Below are 18,752 nucleotides of genomic sequence, written 5' to 3'. Positions count from 1 at the left end.
TTTATAAGATATGCATTTTAAAAATGAAATAGCTTACTACAATATTTAGTATTAATACTGTTTTCCATAAATATACAACATAGTTAAAATATAATTGTGTATAGGCATTTTGTGGAGTATAGCATTCAAATGGAAAGCAAACACTATTAAATAATTGAATTGGTACTATTTTATTGAAATATGACAATATTTAAAATAGAATCACTGATAAATTAGCATTAGTTAACTAAAAGATGACTATTTGAATCTGAATGAAAGTAGAAAAAAATGACAGCTTCATTTATACTGATTATAATCTATTCTTGTTAATCTGTTGTTATCAGTATGATGTTCATTCACATTACTGTAGTGCTTGGATACTTTGATGAGTATCATTCCAGCCTAGCATAAGAAATAGGAAGGACTATGGGTATGAGTATTAAAGCTCAGAACCAAAGATTCAACAGTTTTTTCCTAATCAAATATTTTTTAAAACTTCCATACCTAGATTTCAGGTGTTCTTCCTATTAAAGCTACTTACAGATCTTGGGAAAAAAACAAAACAACATATATATAATTATTGCTGATACTGCTTCATCTAAATAGTTTTACTTAAGACATGAAATATAAATCATTGAACTGTTCTCAAAAAAAACCAAAAAACAAAAAAACCCACACCTGTATGTAAATATAAACCAAGCACCTTTCAGTTTACGAAGGTAGATAATGCTGGTGGCCTTGCAAGTAGTTCTTGGAAAGGGCCCGCTATTCTGTGGCGCTGGCCTGCTTCCCACTGCTAGATTCCTTGCCTCCTTATCAGAGATGGTACCACAGCTACCGCCAGTATTGTGACAGGACACATTACAGTTTTCCTTAATGTGTTATTTGCTTTTCATGTGTAATATTGTTTATAAATACACTTACTCCATTGTAGGTGAAGTTCTACATAAACTTGATAATTGTAAGAAAATCAATTGCATTTTCAGCTGCACTTGCAAGTATACTCTTGTTTTTTGTTTTTCCTGTCACTTAGGGAACGGTTATCATCATCGCAAATCATGGTGACCGAATTGACATCCCACCTGGAGCAGTATTAGAGAACAAGATTGTATCTGGGAACCTTCGTATCTTGGACCACTGAATGAAAAATATTGTGCACTTTATACTAATTATGGGTTAAACAGTTTCTTACAATGAAATGTTCTCTAGGATTATAAAATAGGCAGGTACTTTACTATGTTACTGTATCATGCAGTGTTAATTTTTAAGTTGAGTTTTCTGCGGTATGCTTTTAGTCTGTGAAAAGCACAGGTGGAAGCAGTACTTTTCTTTTTGAAGAAGATCCTGAAAGTTAAATTCATCTTAAAGTGCAATATTGTTTAATCTTAAAACTGGGGTAGCTCTGCTGGAAAATCTTTTAACAGAGGCCTCAGTGATGGTCACTTTGAACTGTTTGTGGTTTTAAAAATAAAGCTGTGAAGCAATCATGTATACACTTATACTTTTCAATGCTAACTTTATGAAATGGTGAAGAAAAATGGTTTACTCTTGCTAAACAGTTACTCTGTCAGTTGGAAGACGCTCTTGGAACACTGAAGTACTCACTAGCCAGTTACCTAACAAATCCAGTTTTTGCATTTCTGAGAATCTTAACCACATCATTATTTCCACAGGAATTAAACTTGAAGGTATTTAATATCTTTCATCCAGTTCTAAAGCTGGGATGCCTGCCATGCTCTCCATAGACTCTCCATTTATTGAAACAAAGTGGTGTTTCTTTTCCCAGCTGAAGGGGGTGGGGTGGGTAGAGGTAGGGCATTTCTTTCACATCCTTGTTCTCTAGTATAGCGGGGTGGGGTATAACGTTATAAAAAGTTACCTTTCCTTGAAGCTTCACTTGTTGAAGCTTGCTTGTTGTTACTGAAAAATGTTCTTGAATAACCCAAATCAGGTCTGCTGGTAGTTTGAATTTCAGCTTTTCTCTAAGAATCAATTACATTTTCCAATTCTTCCATACGTGTTTTTGAGTAAGCTGCCTGTTTAATAAGTTTACTGTTACTATAAAAAAAAAAAGTTGTCTTTTAAAGTCTGGTAATTCTTTACAGCTTTATTTTAGACAGACAGTTTAAGAACCAATGACATACCTCTGTAATAATGATAAAGGAAAGAATTCCTCTTAGGAAAACAAAGAGCACAAAATAAGACTATTTCATTGTACATAATCACCACAAGGTTAGGCACTCTGACAGGGTTAGGCAAGATTCCTGGTGTGAAGTGAGGCACAGGCACTTTCATTTATAGAGTGCTGCTGATTCTAATTTTGAAGGTAGGTGTTATAAAAGTCTTTTTAAATAACTTACTCATCACCTTATATTTCTGGCCCCAACACAGCAGCCTATATTTTAACAGTTCTGTTTCTCCCTGGTCTTTGTTCATATACACATTGAAAGTTACTTACAAATAAGAACCCAAGGCAGGGGACATACTTCAATGTTATGAGGAGATCTCATTTTAACATTTAGATAAGTAGGCAGAATATAAGAAAATGTATTCTTACCTCTGCTAGAAATAAAAAGGAAAAACACCCCAACCCTGCATAGATACTTTTATAAAAATACAGCTGTTAAACTGCAGGCTTTCATACACCACATCTGAAAAGTATTTAAATTAGTAGTTGCATAAATGAACACCAAAATCTTACTCTTTAATTATTACTTATGATCAGTCTTTCAAGTATTTAGACTATTCTGGAAGGCTTTAAGCAGTTGACATACAGTGGTGATGATGATAGATTAAATATGTGACACACAAAGCCTGAAACTTGACATTGGTCACTAAAACAAAAACTGAATTCCTAAATCCAAGCAATCAAAAGATGTTTATTTTTATAGAAAGATCTGTAAAAAAATAATTTTTCAAACAGCTTTACTTTCATAGAGAAAACTTTCTACAGAGGTTGAGTAAGATTTTAATATTTTAAATTGTACCATCATTAAATAAGGTGGGACACCATATGAATTTCATTGCACTGGAAGAAATGCAAAGCATTTTTTAATATAAAGTATACAGAGCATTCTAGTCAACTACAGCTGTGTTACAGCTATGTGTTCTTTTGGATTTGGTCCAAAGAAACCTGAGTCTGTTGCCAGAGAGAATGAAAAATATTATAGACACCTGATCAGTTACTCCTCACTGAAGGAAGCACACAAATGGCATTCCTTGTAGATCCCAGTGAATCCCAGTTTCCCAACACTGATACTTTCCCTTTCCCCTTCCCCAACCCCAGTTCACTTTGGGTTCCAGGTTCAGTTCTTGAATCACAGGCATCCATATTTTCATCACAAACATACACATCCCATGGTAAAATGAACTACCCAGTTTTCCAGTATGTCATCACCTTTTCTGTTCCCAGATCTCGGCCATATTTAGGTCCAAATCTTTAAGGCCTTTTAAGGCTTGAAGATTTCCAGTGTAAAAAGCTACATCTGCTGTGACCAACCTAAACATTGGAAAGAAAATTATTTTTAATCTCATGTTTTCTTTTCAAATGAAGTAGCAATGCTCACAGAGTAATCTGAGTCCTATCCTAGCTGCTAGACTATGATTTAAAATTTGGACCAAATGTCAATATATTTCTCTCAGCATGATTCCTACTATCTTATAGTTAGATCATTTAATGTTCTCTCTTTCAACAGTGTTGTTTTGAAAAGGAATAAACCAATGCAGGTTGGACTGTTTCATAATTAATTCTGCCCAATAAAATAAATTTATCTTAGAACAGTATGAAATAGAGAAAAATAACAAGTTAAACTTTTTTTTTTTTGATCAGCTGTCACTAGAATAGAGTATACATGTATATGACTGTTGAACTCAAGGAAAAGACAGACAAGGTTTCCTGAATGCCATCCTAAGAAGTTAAATGAAGGCTGGGACTCATGTGTTAAGTACTGCTGGATACAAAACTTGCTATTGACGATGTAACAATACTTGACAAAAAGAATTATACTTTTAAGTATTTAGCTGTCACATTAATCCCTATCCTTGAAAAAACACTCCTGGAAAGAATGCTCAGATGATAAACAGATACCAAAGCTCCACACACAAAAAGTAGGGACTGGTCTGATTAGACGTGTACGTTGACAGATTTGGCCCATGGAGAAACAAATAGGAGATCTTGATTTAGTAGTTTGTAAAAGAAGAGGAAATGCAGCTTTGATACTTTAAAGAGCATGTAAGTTCTGGATTGCTGGACCACAAGGGGGCAAAGGTATTTTAAGCACCCTTAATATATGTATGAGTCTAATTTATAAATACATTCATACTTATGTACTTAATGTTTCAGCTTTTGTCACATGGCAGAATTCAGTAAGGGTCATATTTTTGTTTGAAACTCATCGGGGTCAAGGTGCTTTAAAATCCATAAAAAGTCTAAATTAGTAAGTATGCTGAAACTGACAGCAATGGCTCAAAAAAGAACAAAGTCTTAAGGCAAGACTCCCACATGAAAAATTAAACGAAATTAACAGAAATCTCCATTTTAAAATATCAAGTCAACTATTTACAGTCTATACAAGACAGTACATAGAAAATATATATTTTACATCAAAGTTGAAAATATTTGATAAAAGAACGTAAAAGAAAAGCAGATATTTGCAATATATATAACCAATGAAGGATCAGTTTGAGGTCATATGCAAAAATCTAAAATCAGCAAGAAAAAGATAATACCCAAGATAAAAAATGGGTGAAGAATATGAAAAGTCACAGATGAGAACACCTGAATGACAAATACGTGAAAAGATGACAAACATTAGGAAATGCAAATCAAAACAAAATACCACTGTATCCCATTAGACTGGCAACAATTTAAAAAATCTAACAGCAAATGTTGGCAAGATGTGGAATAAAGGTGGGCATATAAACTTGGTATAGCCACTTTGGAGAAAATTCTGGCAAAACCTAGTAGAGTGAAAATGTACATGTGATCCACTTCTATGTACCTACCCTAAAGAAATGATCACACCATTACACATGTATAAGGAAAGATCTTCACTGTGGCATGATTGTAATGGAAGAAAGTAATGACCTAAAATCGATCACCAGGTGAAATGGAAACATTAAATATGGTTGATTCATGTGGGAGAATGCAATAAAGCAATCAAAAATGGACAATTTCTATATATCAACATAAACAATGTTGAGTGGAAAAAAGCAAGCAGCATATGTACAATATACCATGTAAGTAAATTAAATTCATAAAACAGCTCCACATTTTTTTTTTTAGATAAAGAGACAATAAATGAGAAGGACTTAAAGGATATAGATCAGATTTACTAGAAACATTGCCTAAGGGCTGGAGGAAAGAGAAAAGGACTGGAGATGGGGTCAAGGGGTACTTAAGCTCCATTTGGAATGCCATTTTTAAAAAAAATGATGAACATTTTTTTTTCCAAGTGAAAATGACAAATGTTAATAATGATCAATTCTAAGTAACAGGAATATAAATATTCTCCATATGTCTATTTTAAAAATATCTTAAAATAGAGAAAAAAATCACATTAAAAAAAAGTGCAGGACGGGGGAGAAGAAGGAATAGGGAGCAACTGCTTAATGGGTCTGGGATTTCCTCTTGTGGTAGTAAAATGTTTGGAACTAGACAGGGCTGGCAGTTGCACCCAGGTGGTGGCTGCGAAGGCACTAAGGACCACTGAATGGTTAACTATAAAATGGTTGATTTTATGTTATGTGAATTTCACCTCGAAAAAAAAAAGGTAAAATTTTAGAGCCATTTCAGGAACAAAAGTTCCTTTTAAGCAGGTAGTTTATTATGTCTTTGGCTAGAGTCTAGAGAGAAATTTTCAGGGAATTCTATCTTTCAAGTGATCGCTCAAAGACATAGTTTGACTTACACAGTATTAGTGTCTTTAAAAGTATGTGACAACAAAGATCTCTAAGGTGGTACCAACCCCCAAATAGCTTTATTAACAAAGAAAATAATAGGTGATGAATTAACTTGGATGCTTCAGAACTACTGGTCTGAGAAAAACCAACCTGCGAGATTTAGTTACGTGAATAAAAGTAGAAAAGTATGAGTGTAATGGGCCTTTAATTAGCTTTTTATGAATAGTTTCTGAGAGGTATTTGATATTTGTTATACTGTCTTTGAACTTTTCTGTGGCTTTGAAATTTCTGAAAATAAATCTTTAAAAAAAAAAAAAAAAGAACCAGGTAATAATCAACAGAGAATCAGATTTTTGCATAAAACTCTTAAATTCAGCCTGGCTGACAAATTCAGCAGTTTGAAGCTTCCAAATTGTTTTGTGCAAAATCAATTCATTGTACTCTCCAACAACACAGGTTTGAACTGCGTGGGTTCACTTATACGCAGATTTTTAAAAACAGTAAATACTAGAGCATTACATGATCTGCAGCTCGTTGAATCTGTGGATGTGGAATTGTTGATACAGAGGAGCCCTGTATATGGAGGGCCAGCTCCCTAAGTTATACTCAGATTGTCAACTGCTGGAGGGTCGGCACCTCCAACCCCCACCCCATCCCCCTCTTGCTCAAGGGCCAGCTGTACTTCTTTTCTTTTTAAGGGTAGGGCCAACTTCTGACTCCAAAAGATGTTTTTTATATTTGTTCCTATAAGTTTGAAACTTAAGCCTAAAATTCCTTTAAAAGGGAACAAAATATTCTACTCTTAAAAATCCATGGAATAGGTAACACACTACAGAAATCATATAAAGGTGTACCTACATGATCAGCACTTTGCACTTTGTATAATCTTTAAATCCATATCTTTATCTACATTGCTCTTAACAAAAATTCTGTGACAGGACTTTTTATCATCCCTATTTTAAAATCTAAGAATATTAAGACCCAGGGTAAGTGATTTGCCCAGTTATAGAGCTAGTAAGTGGCAGAACTTAACCCGTTTTCTGATTCTAAATCTATTTCGCCAATAATACATATAATTTGTTCAACGGCTTACAATAAAATATGTATACACTTATTTTTTGTAACCCTGTGAAGGAATTAAGGCAGATTTTATGGTTCTCATTTGATAAATAAGGCACAAAGGTTAAGTGACTTTCTCACAGTCATACAAAGTAGGACTTTGAGTTCTGTCTGGATAGGTGAAGACTACTGGGTGACTTAAGGAGGTGCTACTAATGTACACTGCCTCAAAATGGACATATAAGGTCAGTTAACTAATTCACCATCTATAAAACACTTTAACACAGATAGATAGATATAGATATAGATATAGATATACATCACCTCCACAGAGGGAAAAAAAGGCAAAAGTCTGCTGATTTTACAGTCTGGGGCCCTGGCAAGATTATAGTGGAAAAGGACAGCATAATGAATAAAAACCAATCAAACAGTTCAATATGGGAGTACGGGGTAAAAACATTGAAAACATACCCATTTTGAGGTCCTCCATCATTTATCACATTTAAGTGAGACAATTGCTTTTTCAAGTGGAGTTTGTAACTTGCATTAATTCTTAAAAATAACATCTGGAAAAGAAATAAAACTCAGTTTCTTAAAGCTCTATTGACATAGAAGACGTAAGTAAGTAATCACTATTATTTGCAGAAAAATTTTAAAAACCTTTTGCTTTGGCATATACTTTTAAAATGCTCCTCTGAAAGTATTTAATTGCTATTTCAGTATAGTTTGTCTCCTTAGTTGGATAAAAGCTCTTTTTGCTCTTTTCAGTAGTACTTATTTTAGTGATATGACTTATCACTGCCTTTTGCCCCTTAGTAGAAATCCTCTGGCATGTGTAAATGGGATCAACCATACAGGTGAAAAGAATAAAAAGAGACGGAGAATTCTGCAATGTATCGATATTAACTAGGAACTTGATAGAGAAAAAAGTCACAATGGTAAAGGCAAGGCTACCGTTATCCTTCCCAATTACTTGGAAGTATTTTATTGCTTCACATGCAGATTTTTAATGCAATACTTCTTTGGGAAATGCCTGACCTGAAATTATACAATTAATCTATGGAAACAATTTTGTGAAATATATTTCCCATGGGAAAAAATATATAAAGTCATCTATGGAAAAGTTTTATGGAATTACTCGTACTCAAGTGACAATAATGACATAAATCTATAATTTGTGCCCAGCTTGACAAGAGTTCCCTTTAAATGATGATGCAGATCAAAATACATGAAATACCTATATACCCAGCTCCTGGACCTGGCTAAGCCTTGTTCTAGAATTAGAACTCAAATGGCAAATCCAGAAGGTCAGAATGTCAGAGGTGGGGGATCTTACATGTGGAATGAAAAGGATGGCTTGGCTAGGAAGACTGAGAAAGGAAGAAGAGACCCTAGTGGGTGCTCCACATCTCAAGCCTCCTCCTCAGTCCTCAGAGAGCCCCAAAGGCACTGGATGATATTTAATCATAAAGATGGTATGATTAATGAAAACTTAGGGAAACATGAAAAAATGGTAATAGCTAGTATAGGATGGAAGTCTGAGGTGGCATGGGAAAGGAGACCAGCAGGCGCAAGAGCAGGGAAGAGACACTGAAAAAGCTACTCTCTGCTCCCAAATACCATTTCCAAGCACTCAACCAATTCAAGACAAACTGAAATATTGATAAGAAACTTGTCTAAATAGCAAAAATCCCAGTGAAAACTAAGATCATTAGTCATGTAACAACTAGTTTTGTACTAATTATAACATATCATTCTACAATTAGACTTGAATGAGATCACCTGGTATAAAGGGAACAAACTAAGGTGGGTAAAGAAGACCAGAAGAAAAGAAGTACTGGAAACTTTAAAGTACTAGGCGAGGGAATCGAGGGAAGTCACGGGTAGGAATGTCACCGAAAAGTGAAGAGAACTCTGGTAATAGTGTAGGGAAGACAGTAGAGACAGAGGGTGGATACTTCAAAAGTAAGAGGTGCCAAAGACTACCCATTTTGCTATTTTTCCTGATCTGTGCCTACTACACATCACTTATGCTGATCTAACAAATATTAATGTTAAGGCATATTGATTGAGTTACTTTATATGTCATCTCATTATTAAGTCCATCACTAATTCCTCCCCTATCCAATTTGGATTATAATCACAGTGAGTAACATATTCTACTATTCACTGATAAATGCTAATCCTGATTTTCAAACTAATAATGTAATAAATGATGTCAGTAGAATCTGGGACCTCTGATGACCCAATGAACAAATGAAAATCTGCTTTTTAGAATGGCTGACTACACAGCAAAGCTACTATTGCTCTGGCCTGTCAGGGCAAGGAGCACTTTGAAATCAAGTCAATATAACAACTGGAAAAAATAACAATAATCATACTGGAATACAAACTAAGCTTAACTGTGCCAAAAGTACATAATAAAAACACTCCAATTCTGCATGCATATTATGTTATATATAATAGTTTTAGGAATTACTACTTACTTGTGTTTGTTCTTCTGGAAGGAGATCAAATATAGCTTCATGCATTTTTGCCATTTGCTTACAAATATTCCTGAAACAGGCAGAAGGAACGGGAGCTTTCACTTCATACTGGCAGGGAAAAATAATGAGAATTATATTCATGTCCTCTGGATTGCATATTGTCCCCACTGTTCCCTAAAACATATATTTTCTGCCCCTACACATCTAACTCTTCAACTGTGATCTGTGCTACTCATGCAAATCTCAAAAACTTTTCATTAAAAAGCTTAATCTATTTTGAGAGAACCAGCATAATATAGTGGCTAAGAACATACGTGGCTTCCCTTCTTAAGATGGACTGCTTGGGTTCAAATCCCAACTCTTAAAATTCTTAGCTATGTGAGATGGGGTGAGTTACTTCTCTATATTGGGTGAGATATTTCTCTATATCTCAAAGGGCATGCTGGGAGGATTTTAAAAGATGGCTCATAAGAACTCAAACCAGTGCTTGATACCAAGTAGGTACTCAAAAAATGTTAGCTACTATTGTGGCTTAATATACGATAATGAATCATTAAAGTAGGCCCTCCAAATTAACAGATTATTTTTTAAACATGATTTTAAGAATGTGTTCAACATGATCATATCTGAAATCAATATAACTGGTAGAATTAAAATGTTCTTTTTCTTGGTAGGTGGGCCAATATAGTAATCATATTTACCCTAAGGTTAAGAGAAGACTTTTTCAGGCTTCCCTGGTGGCACACTGGTTAAGACTCCGCCTGCCAATGCAGGGGACACAGGTTCGAGCCCTGGTCCGGGAAGATCCCACATGCCATGGAGCAGCCTGTGCACCACAACTACTGAGCCTGCGCTCTAGAGTCCATGAGCCACAACTACTGAAGCCCGCACGCCTAGAGCCCATGCCCGGCAATAAGAGGAGCCACCACAATGAGAAGCCCGTGCACCGCAACGAAGAGTAGCCCCTGCTCGCCACAACTAGAGAAAGCCTGAGCGTAGCAATGAAGACCCAATGTAGCCAAAAATAATAAATAAAATAAATAAATTTAAAATAGTAATAATAATAATAAAGAGAAGACTTTTTCAATGATCTATACGGAAAACTTTAAATTAGGTAAATTCACTTACTGTTCTTACGTCTGGAACAGTATACTGATATGATTTAGATAATCACCTTTTAGCCCACATTTTAGAATTCACAGCTTAAATTATATATCATTTTCATTTATAAGACAAATTTGGGCTAAATAATTATATTTTAGATGCACTAATCTTATATAGTTTATTAAAATGATGAGTTCCAATATACTGCTGCAGCAGAACCATGTGGAAGTCACCGTGTGACTGGACCAAGCAAAGTCGTGACCACTCAAGGGTGTGTCTCTCTTCAGCTTAGAGTTATATCAAACATCCCCTTATCTTTTTTATTAATAACAGCTTTAAGATATAATTCACATACCATAAAATTCACCCCTTTAAAGTGTACAATTAACTTTTTTTAGTAAACTCTTATACAACCATCACAACTAATTCCCAAACATTTTCATCACCCCAAGAAGAAACCCCATACCCATTAGCAGGCACACCCCGTTCCCCCCTCCCCTCAGCCCCTGGCAACTACTACTCTCTAGAAATGGAATCATACAATCTGTGGCTTTTTGTGACTGGCTTCTTTCACTTAGCATGCTTTCAAGGTTCATCCATGTTGCAGCATGTGTCAGTACCTCATCTTTTTTATGGCTGCATGATGATTGCATGAATATACCATAGTTTATCCAATCAGCAATTAACGGACATTTGGGTTATTTCTACTTTTTGGCTATTATGAATAATAATGCCATGAACATTCATGTACAGATTTCTGTGTAGACAAATGTTATCAATTCTCTTGGGTGTATACCCAGAAGTGGAATTACTGGATCATATGGTAACTCCATGTTCAACCTTTTGAGGAAATGTCAAAATGTTTTCCACAGTGGCTGTACCACTTTACAATCCCACCCAGCAGCCTATAAGGGTTCCAATTTCTCCATATCCTCACCAACACTTGTTATTGTCTTTTTTATTTTAGTATCCTACTGTGGTAATATCCCCTTATCTTAACTGTCCCCCTGTCCTGGGTTGAATAATATCTTCTCCAAATTCATGTTCACTTAGAGCTTCATAAGGTTATAGTGGATTAGAGTGGGTCCTAAATCCACTGACTGGTGTTTTTATAAAAGAAAGGAGGGAAAGAGGGAAATTTAGACACAGAGACACACAGAGGGAAGATGACCACGTGAAGACAGAGGCAGAGATTGAAGTGATGCATCTACAAGCCAAGTAATGCCAACAACTGATAGCAAGCACCTGAAGCTAGAAAGGGGCAGGGAAGGATTCTTAGAGCCTTCAGAGGGAGCATGGTCTAGGGACACTCTATCCTCCAGAACTACAAGAGAATAAATTTTTGTGTTATAAGCCACTCAGTCTGTGGGAATCTGTTATGGCAGCCCCAGGAAACTAGCACACCCCCAAAACCTTCCTTCATCACTGCTTTCCCTCAAGATACTATCCTTTCCATCTGACCTTCACCACACGTTTCTTCAATCACTTAAACTTGATACTGTACTTCTTTATTCCACACTATATAAAAAAATCAACTAAAAATGGATCATGGACTTATATATAAAACCTAAAACAATAGTGCTTCTAGAAGAAAACACTGGAAATTATCTTTGTAACTTGGGTGACAAAAAGTTATTGGGATAAGACACAAGAAGCATGAATAATAAAAGAAAAAACTGATAAACCGGAGTTCACCAAAGTTAAAAATTGCTCTTTTTAAGACACTTAAGAAAATGAAAAGGTAAGCCATAGACTGGGAGAAAATACTTACTTGATAAAGGACTTGTATCTAGGATATATAAAGAACTCTTTTCTTAAAGAACTCTTAAAACTCAATAAGAAGATAACCCAATTTTTAAAATGAGCAAAAAAAATTTGAACATTTTTCCAGAGAAAAAGTATGGATGGCAAACTAACACATGAAAAGATACTCAACATGTTCGTCATTATATAAATTAAAACCACAATGAGATATCACTCAATACAGACCTACTAGAAGACTAACATTAAAAAACAGAGAGACAATAGAAAGTGCTGGTGAAGATAAAGAGTACCTAGAGCTCTTGTACATCACAAGTAGAATATAAAATTGTATAGTCACTTTGGAAAATAATTTGGCAGTCTTACATTTCCATGCCACCATCAATATATTCCAAGGTATTTACACAAAAGAAATGAAAACACATGTCCACACAAAGATGTGCCCATGAATGTATATAGTGGCATTATTCATAACAGCCAGAAACTGGAGAAAACCCAAACATCTATCAATTGATGAATGGATAAACAAATAGTAGTACATCCATACAATCGATATCACTCTATAATAACAATGAACAAGCCATTAACACCTGCTATAACATCCATGAATTTCAAAAGCGTTGGGCTAAATGAAAGGAACCTAGGACAAAAGGTTACATTCTGTATAATTCCATTTATAGGATATTCTGGAAAAGGCAAAACTATATGGAAGAAAATCAGATCAGTGGTTGTCATGGTTTGGGGATGTCGGGAAAAGGATTAACTGCAAAAATGCCAACAGTGATGGAATTGTTCTATATCTTGATTGTGGTAGTTCTACTACATACACATGTTAACATCCATCAAATTATATACTTAGAAAGGATGAATTTTACTGAATGTAAATTATACCTCCATAAACTTGCCTTAAATTGCTTAGCTTTCCACTGATAGTCAAAGCTTTCCACTATCTTTCCAACATATCTCCCACTCCTGGGTTTACCCACCCTAATACATTAGCTAAATGGAATTACTTACCTTTGTTATTATTAATAACAACAGCAAAAGCATTAGCAGTCAACATTTATTGGAACTGGCTATAGTCAGATACATGATAAAAGAAAAGTGCTCCACATATATTATCTCATAAATCTTCACTACAAGTTTATGAGGCTTTATTATTATCCTCATTTAGAGATAGGAACCGAGGCTTAAGGAGATTAATAATTTGCCCAAGGTTCTTCAGTGACTAATGTGTGACAAACAATGGAATTTGAATTTAGGTCTACCTGACTCCAAAACCCAACACTAAACTTCCTTCTTAGGATTCCTACCAACATGTCTGTTCATGCTGTTAACTCAGAGTATCTCTTCGCCTCAACTTCATTTGCTCTAATTGTATCTATCTTTAAAATCAAAACTTATATGCATGCCTCATCCATAAAGCTTTCCCAGATCTCCCTCCCCAGCTAACAACCATCTCTTTCAAAACATTAAAAGCTCCAATAGCACTGAACCGATTCCCTACTTATGATACTTTAATCTACCTCCTGTTATAGTTATTGATATAATTATCCTACTAGATATTTTACTATATGAGGACAAGATCAAAGGCTTCTTCACCCTTGTGTATCACTGTTAACCTAACACGATTTAACTCAATGAATGAATGAATGGTGGCTGGACATTAGTCTAGCCAGTAGTACAATTAGATGTTAATGTTTCACTCTACCCAAGGAAAGGTACCCTTGTTTATTAGCTTCTTATAATCAGCATATATTTTATTACTGTGTTATTCTTCTTTCCCCAAATTAAAATTCCTGATAAGAAAATGAAAAGCTAAAAATTGAGAGACTAACCCAAATCAAACACTGTCTGTTATTTTGGTGTAAATTAAAAACAGGGCCAAACTCCTGGGCAACCCATGGAAGCAAGTAGGGCAGGGAGTGGTAAAGAGAGACTTGATAATACAGGGAAAATGTAACATGTCAGGGTAACAGGAAAAGTCATCAGTGAGGAAGGTAGCAGAGAAAACGCTAAGTTGCAAACATCTAGGCACACTCTTGACATTAAAAAAATGACATAAAAAATGGGGAGGGAGGTGTTTGAAATTTATAAAAGAGTTAAGAGACATAATAACCAAATGCAATATGTAATTTTGTTAGGTGTGATATAGTAGTGTGATTATATAAAGAAGTATCCCTCCCTAGTTTTTAGAAATATACACCCAAGTATTTAGGGATGAAATATTACAGTGCCTCAAATTAACTATAAAATATTTTAGCAAAAAAAGAAAAATGTTAATGACTGTTAAATATAGGTGATAAATATATGGGAAGCTCATTAAATAATTTTCTTTATTTTTCTTTACCAAAAAGAAAGAAAGAGAGAAAAAAGAATGCAATGAATTGTCACAGGAAAAAGTCTAGCCATAGTCCCAATTCTTGTTCATAGACTTTGGATGACCAACATGATAGAAAAAAGTCAAGGTTTTAAGAGTACCAGCACTTTTTTGGTTTTGCTTCATTCTATTCCCCAGCTTATTTCTAGTTTCACTATTTAACATTTACCTTACTCTACATTATTAGGTGTTAAGTCCTCTGCCTTGTTAGATGATAAACTTCTTGAGGGTCACAGTGCATTATTCATTGACTTTTGGTACACAGAAGAATGTCATGTATCAAAAAGGAAACTGGTGGAATAGAACTGCTTTTGCATTTAGCTTGTACTTGGCAACCATGAAGAAAAAAGAGAATTTCTAACCAATAATTTTTCTCCATCCAAAACTAGAAACTTAGAAGGCATAACATAACATAGGTATGTTTGCACATAACTATAAATTCCTTAAGCTTCTTAAAAGAAAAGCATAAAACATCTATACTATAAACTAACTACGTCAGAGGTTCTCAAAGTGTGGTGTGGGAACACCTGGGTGTCAGAGGCTCTTTCAGGGAATATGTGAGGTAAAAACCATTTTCATAATAATAATAAGATTAGTATTATTCACTTGCAGTCTCTCATGATTGAATGGTGGGGATTTTTAGATGACCTGTGATGTCATTCTGAAGGCTAATCAAATGTGTGTTTATGTATTCTTGTGTTTTAAATTTTTTTTTAGTTTTAATTTCTAATATGGTACTTACTGATAAGTATATTTGCATAAAAAAAGCTCTTTGGGGTCCTCAATTATTCTTAAGAATGTAAAGGGGGTCCTATGATCAAAATGTTTGAGAACTTAACATTAAACAAATGCAATCTTATTTTCCAATCACTCCTTCTCACTGTCAACTTCAAAGATTTGGGTGTGAATGGGCACCACTTTATCTTGCCTTTTTATAATTTTTATGTGCCTGCTGCTCTTGCCATCTCAGAATCTGAAGGATCCAAGTAGAAGGAAAAGCATATCAAAGGGTCTTGCTTTATAAGATTACTCTAAAAATACTCTGGGGCAAAAGTATAAACTAAATAAACCTTCAAACTTTCAAGGTATGAGATTTCTGCTTTCTCTCTAAGACATGTACTGAATAATTTAGGGAAAGGAAAGAGTGAGGGATAGGGCAAAAGTGACTAGGGCTGATTAAGTGACATTTTTCTGAAGATACCCTCCCAGTGCAATTAAGAATTTTTTGGAAAACAGTTCTCCTTTTAATGACCTATGTGGAATGGGAAGCAAATAAGAAACAAGTACTGAAATTGAATATCTATGACGGAAATAAGAGAGCACCTCAGGCTCTGCCTTCTTGGCCTGGAAAATAAAATAACACTTTACTACAAATAATTTAATGTTTATTTTCTCAATTCTGTCTCTGGAAGGCTTTCAGACTAAAATACGCTTTGAAGATACATAATTTTCAATGCAGCTAATATAAAATTACTTCTATATAGGGTTTCTATCATCCTTGAAATCATCTTCCCCCACCCCTACCCCCAAGTTCCTTAGGAAATGAATATCACCTATTTGGGTGATCTGAACATTTGAGTTTTTCCCTAAACCCGGAACAATTTTGATTTGTTAGACAACTGTGAAAAGTCACAACGCTTTCAAGCAAAGCCTAATAATTTCCGTAAATTATTACCTTAGATAACAGCTTGTCAAATAAGCTATCCATTATCGCTACAAGCTTAGCTGATATTTCAGCTATGTGGTCATGGTAGTCCTGTAATGAGAAATAACGTTATATTTTAAAGTCCCTGGGACACATCTAAAATACTTAACAATTATGGAGTTAAATTTATGAAACTCCAGTAGAAAATACATGGAAAGGTACCTTAGTGATATGATCAAAATGCCTAAGCATACTATACTGCTTAGGCTGCAGTCGAGCTTCAAAATGAGCCCTGATCACAGGAATGTAGTGCACGATTAACTGCAAACAGCGTGAAGAAAGAGCTGAAGATCCGGGAGGTAGACATATCGTGGAGAAAAAAAAAGGTATTAGCTGATATTTAAGGTATTTAATTACCTATCAAATTATGTAAAAGGTATCAATTAATTTTATACAGACCCCAGTTTAATTACATAAATGAAGAACACAGTAACAGAAAGCAACATATTTCATATTTTTTGTTTAAGAAAATCAGTTGGTACTGAATGATGTAATGAATTATGCTGCTTTTCCAATGGACTCAAGTTGTGCGTAGTACTGGCATGAGGAAGCTAATGGGACAACTGATTCTCTTCTGACATTCAGATACCTTTCACCCCATATATACATACGTACTTCATACATATTACATTTTAACATTTTTTTTGCAGTAGTGCAACTTTCTAGTAACTTATATTTATTGGAGTGAAAATTCCTCATAACATTTCTCCAGAAGTTACTTTTCAGTTATGGCAATACATAAGAAAGTGACATTGCTACTTTTAGAGGCTTTAGGTAGAGGCATAAAAACATCAGGTATAATGAAACATAAGTATAGTGACATCACTGTAATGCCTCAGCATGTGAATTAAATGCAAAAATCCATACCCAAATTTTTTGTAGTTATTGTTTTTAGTCCAACAACTTGCAGTGCACCAGCTCCAAGAACTAACTGGCAACTTCTTGAATTGAAGTACTAACAAAGGAAGAAAAAAAAAACCCAACAATTTACTAAAAACTATTCTTTATATGCTGGCAATGTGTTAATTCTAAAAATACATTCCTCTTTCCTCTCATTGAAGGACCAAATGAGTTTTTCTACTAGGAGCAATTAGGATCTGTTTATGTAATGACAAAAAAAAAAAAAAAAAAAAAAAAAGGCAAAGGGTGTTCCCAAATGATAATATTTACAGTCTGGTAGGGAAAAAGTTGAAAAATTCTAAAAATCAGTTGTTCAGAAATTAATCTTTAATTGGCATTCACAAAACTAGTTGTTTTGGTCATTCTAATTGGATAGTCCTACTTTCGAAAGGGTAACAAAATCTTTCTGGACTAAAATATGACAACTTAATTTTGGGACAGAATTAATTGATAGATTAGGTATTTGAAAAAAATAAAGCCTTTTCTCTAGGCTAGCAGTTTAAAATATCTGTTAATATGAAATGGCTGAATAACAGTATCACCACAGTTTCATTTTACATCAATGGTTCTGAAATAATGATTTAAGAAAAATCTCTAACCTTAGTGAGATGAATTTTGTAAAGTTCAGTGAATTCCTTCCATGCACATTTGAAACCAGTCCAGGTTTTTTGACCTAAGTGGCCTCAGTCATGTTCAGCACCTAACGAACAAATCATCTCCTGTCTCCGATATCATTAACAACTCTATGGGTGTAATGAGGAATCACTAAATGTGGAGTGAGAAGGAAGCAGGTGGCCTCCTTCAAATAACATGTTGTGTTCAACCACAATCAAATGTCACAAAATTAATGTCTTAAAGATAGCTTAACCTCGAAATGTCTTAGAGTTGGAAGATTACTCACGCCCTAATGAATTACTTCTTCCAACTATTTTTTCCATAGGAGTGAAATCATACACACCTTCAATAAATCTGATAGACGAGTGAGCATGTCAGTAGTAACAGATGGGATATTATCCACACACTGGCAATATTCAAGGATAATTCTTATCAACAGCAATACGGTTCTACAAAAAAAGAAAGATGACCCAGTAGACACTCAAAACAAGAAAAATCAAACTGATTTGGCATATAAAAATCAATATTGATCTTGGTAACTGTTAAATTATGTATTTTACCTATAAGTGCAACAGAGTAGGGACTTAGGGTAAGGCAACAGAAAATCCTAGAGTGTAAAATTAAGGAGGCACTCAATTTCAGGGTTGTGCAATTGCAAGGTAATCACTTGCATGACACTGAGAAAGGGTACCTCCTTAAATTTTGTGTTGTGAGCACATCACTCTCTGTGTGACAGTCATACTAAGATAAGTCTCTTCCATAAGGCAGGTATCCCATTCCTTGGCCAATTTAGAAACACTGAAAAAAGCTTAACCAGTGTTTCTGATTATGTAGTAGGTCCTCATAAATGTTGAATTAATGA

General features: G+C 34.7%; 1 protein-coding gene across 9 annotated transcripts in view; it reads right to left on the bottom strand.

Annotated features, from left to right (window-relative positions):
• Nucleotides 1-168: 168 nt before the first annotated feature.
• The window catches only part of VPS54 (VPS54 subunit of GARP complex), a 124,160-nt gene continuing 105,576 nt past the window's right edge, over nucleotides 169-18,752 (bottom strand). For 5 of the 9 annotated variants that reach the window (XM_079940236.1, XM_079940239.1, XM_079940237.1 and 2 more), the window contains 8 exons: nucleotides 18,234-18,339; nucleotides 17,243-17,330; nucleotides 16,538-16,659; nucleotides 16,346-16,426; nucleotides 9,426-9,533; nucleotides 7,411-7,505; nucleotides 3,377-3,478; nucleotides 169-2,037 (listed from right to left, as the gene is read on the bottom strand). In XM_079940236.1, the coding sequence (XP_079796362.1) occupies nucleotides 1,962-2,037; nucleotides 3,377-3,478; nucleotides 7,411-7,505; nucleotides 9,426-9,533; nucleotides 16,346-16,426; nucleotides 16,538-16,659; nucleotides 17,243-17,330; nucleotides 18,234-18,339 (778 nt within the window). In that variant the 3' untranslated portion in view covers nucleotides 169-1,961. The other 4 variants (XM_079940240.1, XM_079940241.1, XR_013830950.1 and 1 more) reach the window with 3 other exon arrangements.

Source organism: Stenella coeruleoalba (assembly GCF_951394435.1).
Source record: "Stenella coeruleoalba genome assembly, chromosome: 13".
Lineage (NCBI taxonomy): Eukaryota > Metazoa > Chordata > Mammalia > Artiodactyla > Delphinidae > Stenella > Stenella coeruleoalba.
This window is presented reverse-complemented; position numbering and strand designations above follow the sequence as displayed.